Source organism: Phoxinus phoxinus (assembly GCF_949152265.1).
Source record: "Phoxinus phoxinus genome assembly, chromosome: 15".
Taxonomy (NCBI): Eukaryota; Metazoa; Chordata; class Actinopteri; order Cypriniformes; family Leuciscidae; genus Phoxinus; species Phoxinus phoxinus.
Genome location: NC_136890.1, coordinates 27635301 through 27656758, shown reverse-complemented (window position 1 = coordinate 27656758; position 21458 = coordinate 27635301). Strand labels below are relative to the sequence as shown.

The window sequence follows — 21458 nt, the reverse complement described above, 5'->3', positions numbered from 1 at the left end:
TAGGAAACTTTTAAATATTATTCATAATAATATGTATATACATGAAAAAAAACTTCTGGGTGAAAGTAATGAACCCAGTCAAGAAAGATATTTCACCCAAAAATCAACAGAAAAACAATATATATATATGAAATAAAGCTTGCTGAGAACAATCTAGCATTGTGACATTTTCAAGTAAAGCACATTCACCCACTATTCCTTAAAAAAAAGTATTTAATTCCTGCATCATTAAATGTATGCATCATGCTAATATTTGTTGTACCATATTTTATTTATAAAAAGAACCTAAATTATTTTAATCATATACATGATGATGGTAACACTTTATTTTACAATGTCTTTGTTACATGTCTATAGTAATCACAGTAAATTATGCATAATTACAAGCAACTAAACCCTAATTATAGAATAAGTTCATGTCGTTAATTAATATTACTCTGTTCTTATTTGTATAACATTGTAACAAATTAACTAAATAAAGTGCAACCAAATATATGAATTTGAGGGGTGCTTGAATGTGCTTAAATATCAGGAAAATAATGTCACAGTGAAGTGAAATATGACCCAGACACTTTCTTCAACTTTGGTTGATATTTCATAAATCTTCTCCCTGTCAAAACAACTTATATGTACATTAAAAAATTCCCACCATAGTATCTATAGATAGATTACTATTAAAAAGTAACACCCAAAAAAACAACAACATAAAATTGGATAATGTGACATTCTATACCAAATGTACAGTTTACTGATGCAAAGGTGAGAATCCAGCAACAAGAATCATAACCCGTTCTTTAAGAACTGCACAACTAGGTTGTTTATTTCGTGATAACTGATACAGGATAAATGTTATACATTCTTTTCTTTTTTTTCAAAACACTGATATTTCGTCATTTTTCTGTTTTAATATGTAAAAATTACACCAAACAAAAGCAAGGATTTGGCGAGATTGATATGATACATGATCTGGATGTGTAACAAAATCGACTATAAATCATGAGCAGCGATTGACGGGCAACACTGGCAATCCTCTGTTCAGTTATAAGAGACGATGATAACAAAGAACACAAAACAGAGAACTAAAACGAGGACGTTACGGATAAGATGCCAGTGCGCGCCAGAGAAACATAATTCTTCCAAGTCATCATTCATAGCCAAGAAAATGCACACAGAAAAATCTTTCTGCTCTATATATGCAATTGCTCGAGCTCTTGAGTCGACTGTACTGTACAAAAAGACATACAGATGTTGTAGACATACTTTAAACCTAGTCTCTCAATACTTCAGTATAAACAAAACAAAACTCTGGTTTCAGGAGCTAAAAACTACAATGGACTTTCTTAAAAAGGGAAAAGAAAAGTTTTTGACATTCACATTTCTGAAACGTCTGGTAACGGCATTGATCATGATGGACTAGTGTCGAGATGTGATGCTTTTCAATGAGGCATTCCCTCCTTTGAGCAGCTGTCTGTCCTCCTTAAAGCACTCCTGTCTGTTCGGCGTGATTCGGCCGAGCACGTTTAATCTCGGCCGTGAGAATGAGTGAGCGAGAAAGAGACAAAGAGAGAACGAGATCACAAAAATCCATCCCAAGGCTTGAGGTTGTTACGGTGAGGCGGGGGCCTTGCTGTTGTAGTGCACCTTGTACCTGTTGACATGTAAGCCTTTGACCTGCACGGACACGCAGTTGGTCTTGCAGGGGATCATGTCCTCATCTTCTTCTCCCATGAGCCAGTCCTGCACGCTGCGCTCGGCGGCCGGGGACACGTTATCGCTCAACCAGCCCCGGTGCCACTGGTCAAAGCGCTCGTGTTGAGCCCGTGCTACTCTGTGCTGGGACTAGAAGAGAGACGGGACAAAATAAACAATAAATACACTATAGTTCAAAAGTTTGGAGTCAGTAACAGTTCATATTTTTAGGTGCTGAAAGACTAGAATGAAAAACGTATATTGACTATAGAAAAGGTCAGGATTAGTTTTTTTGATCAACATACTCTCCGGGCCTTCACCAGGGCTCCTCGGCGGTACATGTAGTCTTCGGAGTTCATCACAAACACCATCTTGTGCGTGTTGAGTTTGAAACGGCAGTCAAGGTTCCCGGCTGTCTCCACACCCATCTTCCGATGCCACTCTCGCCGGCAGCGCATGGCTTCCACCTGCTTGAGCTGCCAGCCGCGGAAATGCCTCAGATTCCTAAAGGGGAGACACACAGAGAAGCAGAACATACGTCAATCTACTTTCAACTGGCCAGACCAAATTCAGCACTTATTAAATTTACACAACTCATTTTCGGTTTGTTCGGTCTAGTAAAGCTTGTTTCCACCACAAATTAAAAAAGGTAATTGCAACTTTTCACAATTCTGACTTTATTTTTAATATCTGGCAATTCTGACTTTATAACACGCAATGGACTTTATGCACAGCTGCACTACTTCCTGAACTTTAGCCAGCTCCTTTGTTTCCTGTCTACCATTATTGGACAAACTGATTAATCCAGGTGTGTCTGATTATTGTTGTTGGTCAGGCACACCTGGATTAATCAGTTTGTCCAATAATGGCAGACAGGAAACAAAGGAGCTGGCTAAAGTTCAGGAAGTAGTGCAGCTGTGCATAAAGTCCATTGCAAGATATAAAGTCAGAATTGTGAGATATAAAACTTGCAATTCGGAGGGGGGAAAAAAATCAGAATTGCAAAATGAAAAAAGTCTGAATTGTGAGATAGAAAGTCGCAATTATATTTTAAAATTGTTCTATTCCGTGGCGGAAACAAGCTTTCATAGACTAGGACTTCACACTGAGACCTTGATTCATTTATTACAGAAACACTAGTGTCTGATAATATGAGGGAATTTATGAGAGAAATCAAGTGGTATTGGGCTTGTCTACACCATGACCTGGGCCACCCCTCAGACAAAAATAAAAATAAAATAAATAAACATCCTTGCACCTTTATAATAAGAAAATTACTATTAACCATCTGACTACAAAAGGGAAATAATAGGTATAAACAGAGCATGTTAAACATGTGCATAACTGTTTTTTTTTTACCTGGGTAGAAAGACAGGCTTGAAGTAGTAGCCTTCTGCCTGAGAGCACACAGACTCTGTCCCTATATACTGCTCCATGTAATTAGACAGGCTCTGAAACCACACCATAAAAGACAGTTAATAATAATGCACTAGAAAACAACACTACACTCCGGCCCCACCGAACCAGATTACCCCATTACATTTAAAGCTTCTAAGAAAAAACAACCACCACAAATTATTCTGTTGTAAAAATAAGGTAGGTACCTGAACATCCAGCGGGTCATCACCCTGGGCCTCCTCCGTGTCCAGCAGCTCAATCGTTAAGGTTACCTGACCTTTGTTTTGAATGAACATGACCTGACGAGAGAAAGAGTCAAGACATTACAAACTAAAAGTAATTACAAAACATGCATGGCAATTCATAAGATTAACGCAACTGAGAAGGTGAATATCACATCTTAAATTAGATATCCATATAAATGTTGGTCACATAAAGGCACAGCATTAGGTCAAGCACCTTGAAGCAGTTCTCTTCAGCCATGACTCTCTCTGCCTTCCACTGGTAACTGGCCTCCCAAGCGGCACGGACACACTGGGACGAGAGATTCCCACCGGCGGCCCCCCTCTTCCTCTCGGACAGGTACAGCTCAGTGACTTGCAGACACACCTCATCACTGACCAGGTGTTGAAGCTGCCAATCAGAGAGAAGAGCATGTTAACACCCCGATCACAGTAAAGGCTCTTGCGAGAATACAGAGACTCAGACTGTCACACTTATGATTCTATAATAGGGCTAAACAATTCATTGAAATAAAACATACGACCTCCCCTGATATCGCCCATATGACCTCCCACAAACAAACAAAAAATCTGCACTTCACAAAAACAGACAGCATGTCACTTACAAGTCATACAAATTGTTCTTTCCTTGCATATTAATTTGACACTTTTCTTAATTTCAGCTTCCAACATGTGTATTAATCTCTTTGGTAACATTTCACAATAAGCTCTCATTAGTTAACTAATTGTAACAATGTAACATTATTATAAAGTGTTACCCTCTTTTTTTGTACTTGATATGAACCAGAAACAAGAACATTTATAAAAAGCAAAACCAGCCATTAGGAAAAAGAGTTGCAACAATCCTGGACTAACGTTATAATTGAACTTCAAGGGGGAAAACACTAATGCACAGATTATGGCCTCTTTGAAAGTATACAAATTACCACCAAAAACGTAGCTTTGTGCAATCCAACTCTCTGACTCACCTGTCTTACGATGTTCTGAATGAGCTTGTCAACAGTGAAGCCGATGTAAGCGTGGATGGTGAACATCTCTCTTAGGGTGTCCTCGTACTGCGTGGACTCCAGGTTTCCATCCAGTAGACTGCGTACCATGTCTAAGAATGCTGGGTAATATTCCTCTAACTCCACCTCACCTAATTTAACAGACATTACGTGTAAAAATTGGGCAAGAAAATGTTACTTGCTTTCCATACAAAACTTGCTGCCACGATGCTAGGTGCAGGTGGAAGTGCATTAGGGCTGCACAATATTGAAGAAAAGTGATATATGCGAGAACAAATAATGCAATGTACGATATAATGTACAAAACAGATATTGAATAATCAAATGTAAAGATAAAACTTTTGTCTTCACTGTATGTATTAAATAAACACTGATTCTTATTAAAGCTATAAAAGTTATTCGGCACAGTGAGCAATTTTCTCTTTGTCTTTTGTTGTTAGATTAAAATTAATAACACAGATGGCACTTTACTTCACTTTAAGAGCTAATGCACGGATCCAACATACTGTTACACACGCGTTTTTCTTTCTCAACCGTTTGTTCACTTAAGACACCACCGACTGTTTAAGTGAACACTCACCAAGACGGGCATTTTGACATAATTGTGTGTGTATTTGGCCATAAAAGCTGCGGAAGATAACTGAATTCTGAAAGGCGAGGTCTGAAAGTCTGTGTGGGAGTACCGTGTTGAGTTCATTTCCGCTGCTTATTGCGCTCAACTCTGTTTAAGATTATGCATATCACATGTATGTAACAGTCATGTGTCTTATTCTCTGCTATCTGTCAACCTAAAATAGCCATTTACCTAACTTTTTGAAGTATTCAAATCATTCAGTTATCGCATGCCATCGCGATATGTACATTTGAGATATATCGTGGAGCCCTAATGTACATCATTCAGGAAAACTACTCACTTGGCTGTTTTAGACGCAGCTCCATGGCCAGGTCATTAGCCTTTTCTCTGCGCCCCTCTCCCATGAGCAGCCGTTCCCGATTCTGCTCCGCCCTGTGTTCCAGTAACTGTCTCTCGGCTTGCCTGTAAACCTTCAGCAGCCGTGAGCAGAGGGTCTGGTGCAGCCTCAGGAAGAAGTACCAGTTATTATTGACGAAGAACAGGTTGTAGACGCCATCCAGCTCCTTCTGGTGCTCAGCTTCTGGGTCTCGCAGATCCACCACCTCTCCTTCTGGATTCATGCTGTGGGAGGGCATAGAGGTGTCCATGCTCTGAGGGGAAGTGCATCTTCTTCGCCTGGAATCGCCATTCAACTGTTGTTGGCCGCCTGACGCTGAGACTCCGCCTCCTGCGGCGGCGCCATCCTCACCCTCCGCCTCCTCGTCCGTAAACTCCTCAGTCTCGCTAAGCTCTCCACGACGGGCAAAAAAGAGGTCGGGAACGAAGTGCTGGATGATGCGCTTGATGTGGTCCTTGTCATCCTTGTGGATGGTGGGCTGCCGCTTGACGTGGTAGATGATGAGGGAGGCGGCGTCCTCCAGGATCTGTTTGTCTTCATGAGTGAAGATCATGTGGGGCTCGCTGGTCAGACCTGTGCCCGAGCCGTCACGACCTTGCTGGCCAACGCCGCCCTCTTCTGTGCTCTGCTCCTGCCGCTGTGGAAAGGAACAAAAGGGCTAGTAACAAGTTGTTATCTGCATGACACACAAGACTTTTGTAGCAAGTGACATAATGTGAGATTTCAGACGCTGTACAGTGTTCTTATTAAACAGCAATGCAGAATTAAAATATTGAAGATAATATTTAATGTGTTCTTAATCTTAAAACAATAAAGATAGATCTAGGTGATATTCTAAATAATATTGGTACGTGGCTCTGCTGCTTTTTTGTAGTTTATCATTGAAGTGTAAAAAACATTGACAAATAAATCAAAATGATATTTTGCCAAATAAGGTAATAAAAAAAAATGAGGCATCCAGTCTATTGTGTTCCCCTACCTAAGAAACATTCTCAAAATGAGGGATGCTAATAGGGATAAGAAGTGAATTACAAACATGCGCACATATATTCCAACGCACATAACTATAGAATTAATTCTTGCTGCGCACGTGAGCGACATCAGTGTTTATCACAGGTTCGTGTTTAAAGTCTGTGTAGGGAGAACAGTGTCGTCTTAGCGGCCCCTAATTTAATAACAAATTATCCTTTCTACGGAAGTGAATCAATCAAAACTAACTTAGCTGAAAAAATAACATTATTCAAGAACTGCTATAAAGCCAAAACAATCTGTTACCTTAAATTATACGTTTATCTCTGTAAAGCAGCTATGAAACAATCTACATTGTTAAAAGCGCTATATAAATGAAGATGACTTGACTTGATGTATTTAAGTTTATTTAGACAATATAGACAGATCTATGTGCAATTCCTAAATGAAATTGGTATGTGGCTCTGCTGCTACATGGGAATGTACTTTGTTTAATTCAACCTATCAAAAAGATTAGTCATTTATCATAAAATTTTAAAAACATCAAAAACAATTATTCTTAAATGTCATTTTGGCAAATAAAGGTATCCGGTCTATTGTGTTTTCCTACCTAATAAACATTCTTAAAGTTAAAGATGCTAAGAGGATAAAAAGAAAAAGGTGAACATTTTTATTTGACTGAAAAATGACAAGACAACAAACTTTGTTATAGATGCAATTATTTATGCTTTTGACTTTCAAATCAAACGTCACTGACTAAATTAATGAGCAGAACTTTAACCATCATTGAACAGTTGTCAGTCACCCACAAGTTAAGTTCTTTATTAACTTCCATTGTGACTTTAGTCTCTGAAGAGATATAGACCTAAATTACCACCACTGCAGTCAAAATAATGTAGTGTGCAAGACTCGAAAAGGGTTCTTTCAGGAACAGATTATAGTTATGGGAAAAAGCTGCAGAAAAAGAAGAGCAGCTAAACTCACCTCATCATAGATGCTCTCTATTTCATTGAGAAGACTCTTGGAACGGAGGGCCTTCATGTCGTTCTGTTTGAAGTTGACACCCTGGTGGTCCAGTGATTTCAGATACGCCTTCTCGTATTGCTCTCTCCAGATTTTGTTGAAACCCTGCTGGGCCTCCCTCCACTCCTCCTCTTTAGCTTTCAACCTACGGCAAGAAAATCATCAACTTTTTCATCAAAATGCTATTTTTCCTGCGAGATGGAGGAATTATTAAAAATGTATGAACACAAATGACTGCAAAATAGTAGGGGCAGCGCACCTACAAATTACAATCGTCATCTACGGTTTTCATTTTAGATGATCTATCCCTTTAATTTAGCTGTCAAATGAAACCGTAGAGGTGCTTTAGTTGTTATTAAAGGGTTTGTTCACCCAAAAATGAAAATCAGTTAACACACCCTCATGTCGTTACAAAAGACTTTCGTTCATATTTGGAACACAAAAAGGTATTTTGAATGAAGTCTGATAGATTTCTGTTCCTCCATTGTAAAGTCTATTCACCCAAAACTCTTGATGGTTCAAAATGTTCATAAAGAGATTGTAAAATAAATCCTTATGAATGGTGTGGTTTGATCCTAGTCTTCTAAATAGACACGATCAGGCGTACATGCTTTACGTGCAAGAACAAACCTCATTGGTTCTCGCAGAACCACAGACATGCTGCCCTAACACTCAAAGGATGAATCTCATTGGATCTTGTGGCTCAAGCAAGCAAGCATTAAATCTGTTCATCATATAAAGCGATTGTGTCTCTTCAGAAGGCTTTTAATAAACCGCTTGATTTGTATAGATTTCTTTTGCTATCTATTATAAAATAATGTTTTAAACCTTCATACTTTTGGGTGAATAGACTTTCAATGAAGGTACAGAAATCTTCAGATATATACAAATATTGTTTGTGTTACGAAAATGAACGATAGTTATGGGTTTGGAACGACAAAAAGGTGTGTAATCAATAACAATTTTCATTTTTGGTTGAACTACCCCTTTGAGGGGTTTTTAAGAGGCAGTGTGAGAGAGATGCAGGGGAGAAACAAGAGGAGAGAATTAAAAAGGAAGGAGAAAAAGACAAATATGATCTGTTTGTTAACCTTTTAAGTACAACAGGAACTGCAGTGGCTGGACTCCTCTTCAACCCCTCTATGATCTCTGGAGCCTTGTCGCCATATATACGATAGACTGCTCGGCGCTGTATGACCTCAGAAGTTCCACCCAGGCAGTCGTCCAATCGGAAACGCTCTTGATCCTCTGGCGAAAGGCGTGATAGCTTCTTCTGCACGCTTTCCAAAACTCTTATAGTTGCCAAATTAGTCTCAAGTACAACATCCAGCTACAAGGTAAAAAAAATAATTAAAAAAAATCAATATCCATCTCAACTTAAAGTCGGCATGAAATCAAAATTGCCCCTATTTACTTTGTTAGCGGTTATTACCAATCTTGTGGTGAACAATTAATCCGTGCAAGTTAATACACAGAAAAAAATTGTTTGCCATGGTTATCTTTAATCAAAGTCTGAAAAGTTACTTCCGGTCTGGAATGGACGGTTCTTTTTCTGATGACGTAGGTTTGACGGCTTGGGTTGCTTAAACGCTTAACCACTCCCCTCAAACCGTTACTCTGCTATGGGCGAGAGATGGAGAGGAGGAGCGCTAAAGTAAAACCCTGCCCTCTGTTCAATATTCCGTTTCATTCGGAAATGCGTCACAACACTTGAGAAAAGTCGTTTGCAACTTCCGGTTCACGCGGACTTTAAACCCTAAACCTCCTGATATTTAAAAAAAAGATAATCTTACCTCAAATCTCTCATCCTCACAGCGATGAAGTTGCTCTTCATATGGTGTTTTCTTGGAACTCACAAACGTAGAGTCTTCAGACCAGGAAGGGAATGAGACCCAGGTATCATTCAGCACCTAAAACAAAACAATGAGCTTGAACCGCTTGTACTCCCATCAGGTTTCTGACCCCATGACTGAAGCCTCCATAGATGTAGCAGTATCTGATTGCTACTTTAAAGATGTCTGGAACACCAGCCACTTCAGATTTGGCATGAATATCTAGCTTATTATCTACAGATAAAATTACTGTTTACAAACAAGCGTTCAGCGACGACACCTCCGGGTTCTCCAGGCACCCTGGAAAAAGAGCTATTTGAGATAAGTCCTTCCATTCAAATTGATCTAAAAAAGTGCAGTGTGGGGGCTGAGACACCCCAATTTCCAAATGATTCATGGAGATTTGGATTTCTGCAGATTTCTACCATTATCTGTGGATCAGGAAAACTGACGGCTGCGTGGATGATGATTTTGTCATGGCAGATTTGCATTTGTCTTGTATTATAGCGTACGTATGAGGTGAAATGCGTATTAAACAAGTTTTTTATTACAGTCAATATTAAATAAACATACACACACATAACTACATTATTAACAACGTAAGAAAACTATAAACTAAATATACACACACATGCATATATATATATATATATACATATATACACACACATGCATGTATATATACTACACACACATGATAACATGATATTTTTATTTTTTCCATTGTAATAATTATAGAACTATATTACATTGCTTGTATGACATCATAATTGTATCTATATCCAGTGAAAGTTCAGTACCTCTTTGCATATAGCAGTTCGGCCAGTGCATTTGGGCTGCTGGTAGGTCTTGGGCAGGGCTCTGTAGCTGGAACCCAGGCGTTTACAGGAGGCGTAATCCACTTCTCTGCCTCCAGCCTCCATATAGCGGTCGGAGAGGCCCGAGAGGGCATGAGACAGCTCTTTATCACCCAAAAATGACTTGAATTGGGTGTAGAGTTCTGGAAACTTCCTACAGAATTAAACACCAGTGGAATAAGACTCATGAATGTCATATAAGGGCTGCAAAATGCAACACATGAAAACAAATAGGTTTAAATGAACATGCCCTCATTTAAATCTGTCTTACCCCAAGAATGGAGTCACAAGCTGCAGGAGTTCGGCCCCTGAAACTACTTCCTGATTGAACAGGGCTATGCAGCGCAAGAAATTCTCATACACCTCCTGACTCTTGAGCAGGCGACGAACCTAAAAAGAGAAATAAATTAAATTGTTCAATGGTTGAAACTATGCAATAAATCCTAAGGCAACGGCTGACTTGCTACCGCTTAGAACAACTGTCTCTATGAAACGCACCTTGTCAAAGAACGTGAATTCCCGCAGGACTCCGTGTTTTCCTACAGCAGCAAAAGACGGGTCCTTGGAACATGAATACTTCATTTTTTTCTACATGGGTGAAAAGATAAATTGTTAAAGCATAAGTAACCCACATATATTGGGATATATTTAAACTCTACAAGTCTTTCAGATACAGGGGTATATAGGATCCTTGCATTGGCACGAGTGAACTCTGACCTTCAGAAGCGGGGTCATGTGGGGCATCAGCATGGGCCTAGGTCTCTTCTTGCTTTGTTTATTCATTTCCTCTTCCTCTGCTCTCTTCAAATGGTCTTTGCCAGTCAAAGAACCTCCAGTGAACTGGAATCAGAGACATAGTCCATATAAAAATCACTTTACTCATAAAAAGTTTTGAATCGGTAGGTTTAAAAAAAAATTATAATTATGGAGGAAGACTCTTTTGCTCACCAATGCTGCATTTATTTGATAAAAAAAACAGTAGTATTGTCAAGTCACCTTCATTTATATAGCGCTTTTAACAATATAGTTTGTTTCAAAGCAGCTTTACAGTGATAATATGACATTAAAGTGACTGAGATTGTTTTGGCTTCACAGCAGTTCTAGAATAAAGTTACAGTATTGTCCAGCTTAAGTTAGTTTGATTGATTTACTTCCGTTAACTTAGGACCGCTTAATATGTGAAATATTATTACAATTTAAAATGTTTGTTTTCCATTTAAACATATTTTTAAATGTAATTTATTCCTTTGATGGCAAAGCTGAATTTTCAGCATTGTTACTCTTCAGTGTCACATGATCCATCAGAAATCATTCTAACATGCTGATTTGGTGTTAAAACACATTTCTTATTATCATCATCAATGTTGAAAACACTTGTGCTGCTACTTATAATATTTTTGTGGAAAGTAAACTGAGATAAAGTTAAAAAGAAAAGCATTCATTTAAATAAAATGCTTTGTAACATTATAAATGTATTATTTACTATAAATTAAATACAAATACTAAAAGTATTAATTTCTTTTGAAAAAGTCTTACTGATCCCAAACTTTTAAATGGTGGTATACACAAAGTGAAAGTGAAAGACAAAAGGTAATTTTCTAACCAGAGATCTCTTTGCATCAGGCAAAAACTGGCCAAACTCTGCAAGTAGATCCTCTTGACCTTTGAAAAGGCTTGCCACTTTAGAGAAAACCTCATCTTCGGTCATTCCTCCAGTGCTACGGCCTCTGCTCTCCTTCACCTCCAGCTGCTCCTTCTGCAGATGGACACAGGGATGCCCAAAATCAATGAACATCAATAAGTTTACGGGATGGATAGGAAAACAGTCCAAGAGCCCATTTCCTTTAGTGCTAGAAGGTGGTAGCCTAGTCTTAGCCACAAGGCATCACACTCACACGGTCTGTTCATCGACCGTCTGATGCATACTGAATGGTAAAACAGCAGACACTTGACAAAAATCACAAGCTCCAATCTGATTGGCTGGCTGCACCTGAAGATACCCGCAAGAAGAACGGAATATTCCTGCATATGCTTTGTTTTATGATTGACTGTCTGAAATTATGACGACTTCATACTTTTAAACTGATAGAAATTCAGATCCCAAAGTATACAGACATTTTTTGCTGACCAAAACGCACATAATGAAAAAAGAAATAGGTTGTGTAGGTCTTTTCATGTAGTTCAAAACATTTCCAGTCTTAAACGTGCCGTAGGTGATTCTCTGCAGAATGTATTTTTATAAATATATGTTCTCTGTGGAAGGCGTAGGCCCATAAAATCGTTGTGTTCGGTCCGAACTGTCCAACAGCATGCGTTCCCTGTCAGTCAATGTTGTGTGTTTGCATACCACTGCGCAGGCTGTTCATGCAGACATAAGTCATCAGCGCGTTCACGTACGCTGTGCAGACAGAGCGAGAATGGCAGGCAAGCAGCAACAACCTAACTCTCCTTCTGAACCGACAACAAGTGTCACTGGCAAAGGATCTACGGTCTATATATCGTCATCGGAGCAAAGCAGACTCTCATTGTGGAAACCCTGTCATGCCAGAAATATTATTACACACAGACTAGTTTTGCTAGCTAAACAAACCGAAAACTTACTGCATCTAATTCCGTTTTTAAGAACTTGTTTACGTTTGGTATTGTAGTGTTACTCACTATACTATAAAGTTTTCTCATCAGTGAATGACACATGATGTTGGTATTGCAGTAACGTTTATCTCTGGTCTTCTTGGCTGTGCGTGTTCCTGCTTTCAGGAGGTGTGGCTTTGGATGGCAATTTGCAGGGAGGATGGGGCGTACGCTTTTACTGCTATAGGGCTAAAGCTAGCATTTTCCCAGATGTCCTACAACACCTTTAATGAGCAGTTCTTGGACCAAAAATGCTACATATTGGACCAGACCTTATGTCGATAGTCAAAAGTCGAGCTCTGTGATATCAGTGGTAGCCTAGTGGTTCAGAATCTGGGCTGGTAATACAAAAGGTTGTTGGTACAGTCAAACCTAGAGAATAACAGAACAAAAATGTGGTTTGCTCTCACCTGGTATGTATGTAGAATTTCCAAAAAAGACCGATAGGTTTCTGGGTTGTCCAAAAATCGGTTTTTGATCTTATTGACGTAACTGATGGCGCTGTCAAACTCCACAGGACTAGGCTCTGATGTGGGAGGGGACACTGACGTGGTGGCCGGCTGTGATTGGCTGTCTCGACTGGGCAGAGGAAGTGACAACCTGCTTGATTGTTCAGGAGGTCCAGATGATGAAGCGATGCTCTCAGGAGAGGTCACAGCTTCATTCTGAGCCGAGCCTGCCTCAGCCAATGCTGACGAAGAGGCGCTAACCACAGGGCTGCCCGTGCTCCTTCCTGGTCCTGGAGAGACCTGAGGGCAAAGAGTAAGAACCATTTAACCAAAGTCTTACTTCAATATACCAAGAAAGACAACATCCCACATAGGTTCATTACATCACTTTTACACAAAACATAAACATTTCTGTGTAAAAGCGAACTAGCATTCAAAAGTCTCTCTCTAATGCTCACCAAGGATGCATTTATTTGATGAAATTATTTTGTGAAATTGTATTACAAAGCTGGAATTTTCAGTATCATTACTCCAGTCTTCAGTGTCACATGATACTTCAGAAATCATTCTAATATGCTGATTTGCTGCTCAAGAAACATTTGTTTAATTAATAATGTCGAAAACAGTAAACCGTGCTAAGTTTTTAAATGATTCTTTGATGAAAAGAATGTTCAAAAGAACAGCATAATACAATTTAAATCTATTGTAGCCCCATAACTTAATGCATGCTACATAAAAGCAATGGTACATAAAAGTATACATTTCTTTAAAAAAACAAAACTTATACAAAAAAACAGCTTATAAGCTGTCTGTTGCATTTGAGAAAACATGGTATCAAACTTTTTTTATACTTAATTTGTTAAAGTTTAAAGGTATGAGCTAAATTCACCCGCACACTGAATTCATCATGCTAAACATCTGAGGAAAAATCCATAAAAGTGCTACATAAATTGGAGGAATTATTAATATGCAATTACAACTATAACTGTTGACTATGACAATCAAATTACATGTAAGCAGTATGAAACCTCTTGCAAATGTTCATGAAGTAACTGTCCATTTATTCTTAAACACAAAGCTAATGTGATTGATTCAGCGGACTACTCCCCGACAGTCTATGTGGCATGACATCACCAAAGTGTGAACTCAAAGGAAGCCAGTGAGGGGCCCATTTGAGATAGGGCCAAAGTCAACATGAAATCAATATCAACCCTATTTACTCTCTTAATACACATTCCTGTATTCCACATTCCACAATTCATCAGTGCACATTAATACAATTAAATACAAATATTTGTCTTTGAAATCACTCATTAAAGTGTAATTACTTGTTCCGCCTCTTCTTTTCTTTTCTGCCAGCAAGTCAATGTGGGCTATTTGAAAAGGCCAAACAGCTATTTAGCCATTGTTTTAGCAATCTTGCATTCTAGTATGGAACGCTTACTTTTTACAATCCAATCCATTCCCAATACATTAAGAAAAGTAAATACCTGTCCTAAATAGGCTTTCTCCAAATTTCTGGTTTCACTCAGAAATGTCACAGAAGTAAAATTAGTTGTGAATTCAGTGATGACCTTTTCACAGTTGACGAACTGAAACAAGCAGTGAAAATGAAGAACAAATCATAGACACCAATGCAAACAAGTAGTAAACTGTGATGCACCACAAGCTCTACCTGTGCGGGAAACGGGGACTGAAGAAATGCCATTCCATTCTTGGGAATTTCGATCCGATAGCCAGGAGGTAAAAAGGCATTAAAACCCAGGACAAGGTCAGGATGTCCATGGAAGAGCTGAGAAACTCTGTTGATAACACCTGGGGTGTCAATGCTGAGGATGGAGATATCAGAAATACAATCATTAATTAATTAACGCTTTTTTAGAGCATTTGATCGCATTTAAAGTTCACAGACACTCACATACCTTTGAGACTTAAACTCTTTCATTATATCCAGAAACTTATTGTATATTCCCGGATCATTTCCAAACCGTATTTTGACTTGGTCCAAGTAAGATAAGGCATCCTCCACCTGCAACAGAAATAAACCTTGTTTACCAAAAGCATGCTTTCAAACAATAAAAAAACACATTAAGCATGAACATAGTGACAGAATGCTTACTGGTCTGATATGTAGTGTGGTGTTAACATGGTACAGTAAAGGTATGGGATGGTAATAACATGCATTTACATCAGTAACAAAAAAAAAAAGTAACAAAAAAAAAAAAAAAGTATAGTCCTGGCATATTATTTGATAGATCAAAGTAACATGGCATTACCACAGTACTTTTTTCCAAGGTGCATATACAAAATGCTGTGGCGGTATATGGTACTTTTAGTACCTTTTTTTTGGCTCGTGAAAGGACAGATGTGGGTCATCAAGTCCATTCCCAGTGAATGTGGAGCCCCATCCCATCGAATGACTTTGCATTTGCTTATAATATTAACGTAATAGATTGTCTACAGTACATTCTTTGAATTATACAAGACAAAACAAAAAAGCACGGAGACCTTTAATTTTTAAACCTCTAAAATGGTTGCATAGAAAACGCAAGTTATTCGATTTTCCTCTGTTCGGAAGAACAAAAACCCAATGAGAAAAAAAAGCACGCCTTAATAAACCTTCAAGATAAAAAGAACAGTTACAATGTCCCATGCAACCATTGCAAAAAAAGTGACAAAAACAAGCGGTCTAAAAGAAAAGCAGCCGTATATTTTCTCTTTGTATTTTTAATAATTTTCAGTGAGGAAAATAAAGGCTCACTGACTCTTTTAGCTTTTCTGCGTTAGCAGTAGTGCTAGTCACAACACACAACAACCCCGCTACGATTTCACAACAAAAACAAACAAAACGCGATTCAAACTGCTTTTTAACAGAGAATCGCTTAAGCGATGCCTAACAGACACTTTTGATTTCTTTCAACGGTCAGGTTAAAAACGAAAACGGACACATTTATGACAAAAGCAGGTGTTAGCTGCAAACCCCCCTTTCTTTCTCTTTCTCATCTAAATCAATTACATTAAAATAAACCGGCTTAATCTTTAACAAACCAGGCGTAACGTGTGATTTTTTTTTGGCGGACACAGTAAAAATCTACCGGTTTTGGTTTTAACAAAGAGCAGCGGTGAAAACACGACCGCGTAAAGGGAAAACATTAGACTTTAATTCAGCAGATATACTTCCATCTTGTTTGACTGGTAAACTAGCATTGATTTGACCAGGAATCGGTGCGTTAAGAGAATATAAATCGACTTTACTAGCTTGAAATGGTGTAAATAAGTGCGTAAGATTTTCAAATCCATTTACACACACACACACACACTCAAGTGTGAATGCTTTGATATGCCCCATATGCATATGAACAGCACAGCACTTCCTAATACACACAATGCGTTGTGAGAGAGAAGGAAACACATGCACTTGCTGCAATGCTCTTTACCTTTAGTTTCTGAAAGTGCTGCTGCTGGACTTGCTTCTGAACCACATAGGCCTTGTCTTGGATCTGGTTGATTTGCTTCGCAGTGCTGCTGTGAGCCTGAATTTTCGCCATGGTGCGTTTCCTTCGCCACCAACAGCCACCGAAGCCACGATGATTTACCGTCCCTCCGTATTTGCAGGTTGTTCTGGCGTGCAAAAATCAGTTCGGTACTGGGGGCCACCCAGCTCTCTTCCCCCCACAAGTCCAGTCTACTTTACGGACGGCCACCCAGTTAACGTTACTCCAGTATAGACTTCCAGCTCAAGCCCGCAAGTGTGTCGAGACCTCTCAATCCCTACTAAAACTACACCATCAAGCGGAAGAATCAATAACGAGTCCCCATCGATATCCACGAAGAGAACGATAAACAATGTAGGTTTTTTTTTCCCCCTCCAATGATCGTATTATTTAAACAAATTGTGTATGTCTCTTTAAATTCGGCGGCTGCTGTGCGCTCGATCCTAGCGTCCGGAAACGGAGGGAGTTGTGGAGAATTGAAAAGCGCATGCGCACAAGCCGAAAGAGGGCGGAGCGTACGGAATCTCAGCGGCCGCATTGCATGAATGGGATATTCTGCACACGTTTTTGTTCATCGGGCGAGTGTTGCAAAAAGTTGTTTTGTCACGATATAAAATGCTTTTGAATGATTGATTGCTTTGATCAGTCATTTTGATAAAATTAGTCTATATAACATGATAAAATATATTGTTTACAGAAATTAATTAATTTAAATGACAACTTTAGTTGTAAATGAAAAAATATGTCCCATTGTTTCAGAAGAAAAATAAACATTTTAGATATTTATTATTATATATTCGTGTATGCAGAATACATTTTCTATACTATTCATCATTGCAGCAGGGAAAAGTTAATATGTCTAAAGGAGAAAAAAACTTGCAAACTATTGTATACACATTTTTAAATCTTGTTTAGTGAAACAATGTGGGTGTCATTGAAAAAATGCATGTTGCCACCTATTCAAATATTTGATTCAGCACCCTAAAATATAGCTTATACTGAAAGTATCAATTCCTCGAATCAGTCTCTTGTTTGTGAATAAATAAGGCGGACACAAAATGAAGGTTTTAAAAATAAGCGTGGTTTATAAAACCCAAATATGACAGGATCACCAAAGTGTATACAGAAACACAAATGAGATCATCAGTGGAACCATAGGAATACACTCAACATTTACAAACTACTCTGTAAAAGGGGAAACTCTGAGACATTTTCATTTCCATGTGTCTATTTAATCACAGAACCACAAGTTTTTCTATTTTTTAAGTCTTAACTTACTCAAAAGTACAACCATCTACCAACTACAAACAATGTCACAGTCAAGTATTTAAGAAGGGATACAACATCAAGATAGGAAGATAGAAAAGATGCAGAGATATCAAGCACTTAACATCATGGGTGTAAGCAAGCAATCAAGTCAACATAGTTTATTTCCCCCCATGAAGAAATGATGTCAGGGCTTGTCTATTATTCTAGTTCTGTATTTGTAAAAGTAAAAAAGAAAAAAATTACAAAATTAAAAAACCCTACATTTTGAGGGTTCATCTCATAATAGAACCCCTAGTTAGGGTGTTAATGAGAATGTTAACATGTCCCTTTCTTCTCCCAATCCTCCCAGCAATTCCTTATCAGAGTTCACAATATCAACCCAACAAGTCCTGTCAAATGGGCACAAACCCTGGGGATGAAAGTGTTACGAGTAGAAATATACAGATAAAACCGATCACATTCCATATTCACTAAAGCATCTTAAGTTACACTATTTCGATAGAATTCACATATGTAAGACAGTGTGGGATTGTGACTAATCAAAAATGCCCTTCATCTACCATAATACTGCTCATTCAAAGAAAAAGTCTCCAACTCGTACATAAATAATTAGTACAATAAATTAAACAACATTCTTTTACACATTGCAAATGTAAAAAATTAAACTATGTACAGTGCAAAACAAAAGCAGCATGCAGGCAAGACAATTGGCAATGCATTACAAAAAGCACTGAATGGGGAAATTTGTGCTCAGCATCCATTTATATACGGCGATATTGGTTAAGAATGTGGAAGAGTGTATAATTAAAAAAAAATCTTGTGTGCCACTCGGTAGTCTACTTAATTAAGGATTCAGTCAGTTCTGAGAGAACTAAAGACAGAGCAAAGTAAGACAGTGTGCCAAAAGGTCATTTTGAGGACGACAAGATTGACATTTCAATAATATTATAGGACAAAACGACTGCACAGTAACACAGTAACACCACATTTTCGAACGAGGATAGCACTCTATATTCTTTTGCAGCCACAAATCACATGTAGTTTTTCCCCCTTCTTCTTTGATAGATTTGAATCTTTAAACTTTGCCTCAAATGTGTTTAAGCAAAACAATAAACTTAAAGTCAACTAAAATGTGTTACACACAAACACAGTGCCTGCTATCTGTCCATCATTTTTTTCAGAAAGCAGGAACACTTTTCTTTTAAAGAGCAAATAAGAATATGAAACAGCAAGTAAGAGCGATTGTGAAGACAAATCTTTCTTTTGATTAGATTTTAGTTACAGCTGAAAGATTGTGCTTGCAAAAATACATCAAAGCATGCTGCTGAGAAAAGTATCAAAATGAACTAAATGCTGAGAAAAAAAGCAAAACATACATATCAGCTAAAAACAGCCCTGGTGTTTTCGTTTTTATGATGACAATAATAGATATGAATCATATTAAAGTAATTCTAAGTTAAAATGACAGTATTCGCTCAAAGCATTGTGATAAAAGAGGTGAAAAACACTCTCTTCTTTTAAATATGCTGTCTGAAATTCAGAAACCACATATGAAAATGTATGAAAGACAAGGTAGTTACACCTGTCTCGCAAAAATGTACATTATTACATCTTGTGCAATTACATTTTTTCATCAAAATGTAAAGATGATTATAAAGATGCTGCCACACTCATGAAGAATACAAATAAACAAACTGTGACCACAGTTAAAGGGATCGTTTACTCAAACAGGACCCACATTCTTCAAAATATCTTTATGTTCAGCAGAAGAAAGAAATTCATACAGGTTTGGAACAACTTGAGGGTGAGTAAATGACGGCAGAATTGTTTTTGGGTGAACTATCCCTTTAAGATGTTGGTAAAGAAAAGGATTTCATAAAAGATATCTCCTCGACGCAAGTGAACTACTTTTTGATGCACAAAATCTCTTACGGTTTACCATAATACAAAACTGATATCACAACCATAAGAAATATAATTGCCTGGCAGTGGTTGCATTTCCTCTTTGGCTTGCAGTGGTTATGGCAATTGTCAATAAGTGTTACAAAAAGCCATGTGAGAAACACATTAGTTCTGTGTCCACTTCCCTTTAGTCTGCAATTTGGTGACAATTATTACTGAATCTTTTCAGTTTAGTAGTGCATCCTTACAATTAAAATAGTTCACAGAATCATCGGATCTTTTTCAGTGGGCAGCATTTATTTTACCCAAATGGTATTTCAAATATTAACCAGCGATGACAGGTTGTCTTACAGTAGTGTCACTGGTTAAAGTGTGAATATAAATAATAATTCTAACAGCAGTATGTAAACTTTTAGTTTAACATCAGCTATCACTCCCCAAAAGAAAACACACACATGCACACATTCTCTCAAACACAAACCATACATGGCAAAAATATGACAGCTTTGATATCAAAGCAATGCATGTTAAAAAATAAAAAAATAAAAAATATTTGCATATTAAATATGATGAAACAATAAAACACTATGTTTAATAATGAGCATTTCCAAACAGTGCCACCAGGGCCGTACTCTGATGCCATGACAACTCAAAAAAGAAAAAAAAAAGAAAGAAAAAACTATTACCTACTAAATATAACAAACATCCGCTACTGAGCTGTTGTTATTTCTAAATGTGTGCGGCTTGAGTCCGTGCTGTGTACGATATTATATTATTCTTTCATATGATAACTCTCCTCCCTGTAGATCCTAGTTATTTTAAGTTTGTAAACAGTCATGTGCAGTAATATAGATTCAAAAACCTAAACAAATGTACAAAAATGTATCAATATAGAAGAACAAAATTAACAAATCTAATAAAAAAAGTACCTTGAGGAAAATTCCACACTTGGCTTTTCCGTGCGTGTGTGTATATATATCGTTGTATGTGTGTGTCCGTGTTTGTACGATGTCACTGTTGTGTCCTGATATGTCTCACGGCTGTTTTTGTGCTTAACTCTGTCCACTACTCTGTCTTTGGATGGTATCTGTGAGTGCTAAAGTGAAATATGTGTGTATCTGTGTGTTTGAGATCAGGTGTGCTGAGGCAGCTCTGTGAGGAACCAATAGAAAGCCGAGACAGGTGGCGGGACAGTGAGATCTGGGTTCAGCTGAAGGCCTCATCGTCCGTATCCTCAATGAGCACCTTAGTATCCTTCTTAGACCTGTCAGAGAAACAGATGTATACATTTCAAGCAGCTCAGAAAAGTGACACTTACTGATCTCAAACGTTTAGATTCTGTTTTTTTAAAAAGAAATAAATGCATGTTTGTTAGCAAGGATGCATTAAATTGATCAAAAGTGATAGTAAATACTTTTTACATGTTACAAGTTCTATATTTAAAATAAATTCTGTTCTTTTCAACATTCTATTCATCAAAGAATTCTGACAAAATGGTTTGCATAAAAACATTGCGCAGCACAGCGGTTTTCATCATTGATGATAAGACATTTTTCTTGAGCAGCAAATCAACATATTAGAATGATTTCTGAAGGATCATGTGACACTGAAACCTGGAGTAATGATAAATTATAAATAAATTAAATTTTACAATATATTAAAATAGACAACAGTTATTTTAAATTGTAAGAATATTTCGCAATATTACTGCTTTTGACACTCTTT

General features: G+C 37.8%; 2 protein-coding genes across 5 annotated transcripts in view; both read right to left on the bottom strand.

Moving 5' to 3' along the window:
* Positions 1-712: 712 nt before the first annotated feature.
* sin3b (SIN3 transcription regulator family member B) lies at positions 713-17105 on the bottom strand. 4 transcript variants are annotated; one of them, XM_079637771.1, is made up of 20 exons: positions 16506-17017; positions 14991-15097; positions 14744-14897; positions 14559-14660; positions 13030-13368; positions 11592-11744; positions 10706-10828; positions 10487-10576; positions 10260-10378; positions 9932-10142; positions 9093-9209; positions 8391-8629; positions 7261-7444; positions 5251-5944; positions 4298-4467; positions 3547-3720; positions 3294-3386; positions 3049-3140; positions 1995-2193; positions 713-1839 (listed from the first exon to the last, which is right to left on the bottom strand). In XM_079637771.1, exons 1-20 carry the CDS (start codon positions 16614-16616, stop codon positions 1606-1608), a joined length of 3705 nt encoding a protein of 1234 aa, XP_079493897.1. In that variant the 5' UTR covers positions 16617-17017; the 3' UTR covers positions 713-1605. The 4 variants fall into 4 exon arrangements, with proteins under 4 accessions (XP_079493897.1, XP_079493899.1, XP_079493896.1 ...); XM_079637770.1 differs by having other exon boundaries at positions 793-1839; positions 5251-5965; XM_079637773.1 differs by lacking the exon at positions 14559-14660 and having other exon boundaries at positions 16506-17105.
* Positions 17106-17623: 518 nt separating this feature from the next.
* The window catches only part of xpr1a (xenotropic and polytropic retrovirus receptor 1a), a 69649-nt gene continuing 65814 nt past the window's right edge, over positions 17624-21458 (bottom strand). Inside the window, exon 15 of the mRNA XM_079638616.1 lies at positions 17624-20997. Coding sequence (XP_079494742.1) covers positions 20940-20997 — 58 coding nt within the window. The 3' untranslated portion in view covers positions 17624-20939. The remainder of the gene's footprint in view (positions 20998-21458) is intronic.